The sequence below is a fragment of the Echinops telfairi genome, unplaced genomic scaffold (assembly GCF_000313985.2).
Source record: "Echinops telfairi isolate 266 unplaced genomic scaffold, ASM31398v2 ScPeMD7_9;HRSCAF=40, whole genome shotgun sequence".
NCBI classification, from domain to species: domain Eukaryota; kingdom Metazoa; phylum Chordata; class Mammalia; order Afrosoricida; family Tenrecidae; genus Echinops; species Echinops telfairi.
This window is the reverse complement of record NW_022103906.1, coordinates 28,242,593-28,245,568: the sequence shown is the minus strand read 5'-3', so window position 1 is coordinate 28,245,568 and position 2,976 is coordinate 28,242,593. Positions and strand designations below refer to the sequence as shown.

Here is a 2,976-nt window from a genome sequence, read left to right as displayed (position 1 = left end):
AGCCCATTCACAGCAGCTGCAGGGCTAAGCTTACCTTTCTTTGGCCTGGATTTCGCTGGCAAGGACTCCTTCTTTTCCATCGCTGCTTCTCTTTCTTTCCATCGGCGGATCTGTTCCTCCCTCATCTTGAAGAACAGGATCTGTTTCTGTTCTTCGCTGAGCTCTGCCAGTAGATCGGGATCTATGTACATGTCTGATAATATCTGTTTCAGCATCTCTGCAGTTTGAGAGTCTTCACACCTGTGGCAAAAGTCCTTGACGGCTTCCAGCAGAGACCCCAACTGTGCTGGCACCTGGGCGTGACCACACACCTTCAAGGAGACTCACAGCTCGGCAGTCTGTGGCAACAATTCAGCAAAACTGGCTCCTGGGACCCGGCACCAAATCTCCAGCCCAAAGTACCATCCACCGGTCCTGCAAAAGCAACAGGCAAAAGAAGCAGGGGTATTAAAATCTGTAGAAGTGCCAAAGGCGGCCTCCAAGGAGAACCATGCTGGGAGGAAGTACGAGTCTGGCTTTTCATTCCAGGGAAAAGAAAGAAAGGCTGAGGCACACTTCACCCAGAGTTTGTGTAACCTCTATGCCGTCATTTCCAAAGAGACTTTATCAACAAAGCAAAACAAACCCTAACTTTATACAGGTCAAGCTCCGGGAAACAAACAATTAACAGAGGCTTGGCCTTCTCCCAACTAAGCAACCACGATTACGACCTCAAAGTCTAACCAACCGCCAACTGTGGGGCTAAGAAGAGAGCTGGCGGGGGTGGGGAGTGGCATGGCACCAGGAGAGAGGAGAAGGCTCTCTTCCAACGGTCCAGCTCCGAAGAATGCACTGTTTCTGAGATATCACAGTGACACATCCCGAGCTCAGAGAAGGAAGGAGAGGAAACAGAAATGAGACCACTATGCAGTCTGCACTTTCCCTTACAAGGAGCATGAAGCAAACACATGCACTTCCACCTTCCAAAACAAAACAAACAAAGACCGACTCACTGCTATGGAGTACATTCTGACTCATGGGTGACTCTGAAGGGCAGCGTGGAACTGCCCCTGTGGGTTCTGAGGCTGTAACTCGTTATGGGAGTAGAACGCCTCGTCTTTCTCGGGTGTGAACTGGTGTCCTTAGGGTGAGCTCATAGCAGCAACTCAACTCCAAGTGTGACACCCCCGGGATTTCTCCACAAAGGGCAGCGTAATTTCCACACAGCCGACTGGGGCGACTTGACCACTGCAGGCACCGAGCATTCACACACATCCTGGAAGGTCACCAGGTTTTAGGGGTACTCCTTCTAGATAACCTCGTTTCATACAATCTAAGTTTACAGATAAACTCAAGGAGCAAAGAAGCGACAAGGTCCATGACAAGGGCTGCCCGCTTTAAAAAGCATTTATTAAACGGCACCTTCCCCAAAGATCCAGGAGCTTGTCTCTGCACAAGGGAGTTAACAGTGCTTCTGTGAAGGCAGAGGGGACAAATGCACCGATGCTGGGATTCCAACCCCTACTGGCCCTTTATACCCCAAAACCTCGCAGCCATTGAGTCCCTGCCGACTCATAGAAGCCCTTATAGGGCAGGGTAAAAGTTACCCTGGGGGTTCAGAGAGTGTTAACTCTTATTTATTTTCTTTTCTAAACAATAGTGCCTTATTGATAAAAGGTTAATTGTACTGTCAGACAGTGTGAAACATAACAAAATAATAATAATTTATAAATTATCAAGGGTTCATGGAGGGCGGGCAGGGAGGGGGAGGGGAAAAAGGAGCAGATACCAAGGGCTCAAGTAGAAAGCAAATGTTTTGAGAATGATGAGGGTAACAAATGTACAAATGTGCCTGACACAATGGATGGATGGATGGATGGATGGATGGATGGATGGATGGATGGATGAATGGTGATAAAAGTTGTACGAGCCCCCAATAAAATGATTTTTTTTAAAAGGTTCGTTGTAATGAGTATAGAATTGCTGTGTAAAATGTGTTTTGACAAAATATGTCTCTAGGTCAAGAATCTCTTCGTAACAGAGTGCTGCTACCTGTGAGCCAGTCAGGGTGAAGTTTGAGCAGCTAACCCCCAAGATTTCAAAGTTGTAAGTGTCGCCAGCCCAGCCCTGCAGGGCCAGCACTAGGGGGCAGTGGGCCCCAAGTAGTACTTTCTCTTAAACAGAGACAGGGCATAAACTGACCATTTTCCAATGCTTTCTGACCGCCTTTGAAGCTTTTCTAACATATTAATTGATAAATAGCCCTAATAACTTCCCCTGGCTGAGATGTCCTGAGAAACAGTCCCAGGCACTGAACGGCAGAGGGGAATCAGTGGAGTCCCGCATATTTTCAGAAGTACAGCTTGATGGGTGCTGGATTTAGCCACCTCAATCTCTGACCCAAACAACTGCCCCACATCCCACCCAAAGCTAGTCCCTGTCCCTGTCTCTATGCTTGGGCTGAACCTGGATGGATAGCCTGCACTGCCCTGAGCTCTGGTACCTCATTCTGGAAACACACCTCCATGCCCAGAGCTCTGCGTACCCCCAGGACAGGGGCTCACTGGCAACAGCTGTTAACTCTTTACAGGAGTGGAAAGTCTCTGCCTTTCTCCCTCAGAGCAGCCTGTGGTTTCTAACTGTTAACTCCAAAGCCCGAGGACTCCTGCTGACCCTAGTGACTTACTAAAAAAAAAAGTGTGTATGGGTGTGTGGGTGGGGGGAGTAACTTGCTATGACTTTGCTGGATCACATAAATTCTAAATAGTGGGCTTATGGTGTTTCGTGGCTTCCATAGGCCCAGCATCTAGTCACGGCCCTCTCAAATACCTTGTTTCCCCATACTAAATTCAAACTCAAATTACTGATGAGCCACTAGCCACACAGGAGCCACAATACTTTTGGCTCCCTTTCTTTCCAATGCTCACACAAAGATTTGTAACATTCTTCCCACCGTATGCGAGTGTCCTTCCTCTTCCCTAGTCCTCCGATTCTTTG

At 48.2% G+C, this 2,976-nt stretch overlaps 1 protein-coding gene across 1 annotated transcript in view; it reads right to left on the bottom strand.

Annotated features, from left to right (window-relative positions):
• The window catches only part of SH2D4A (SH2 domain containing 4A), an 83,694-nt gene extending 82,883 nt beyond the window's left edge, over nucleotides 1-811 (bottom strand). Inside the window, exon 1 of the mRNA XM_045286850.1 lies at nucleotides 35-811. Within this exon, the coding sequence (XP_045142785.1) occupies nucleotides 35-215 (181 nt within the window). The 5' untranslated portion in view covers nucleotides 216-811. The remainder of the gene's footprint in view (nucleotides 1-34) is intronic.
• Between the last annotated feature and the right edge of the window lie 2,165 nt (nucleotides 812-2,976).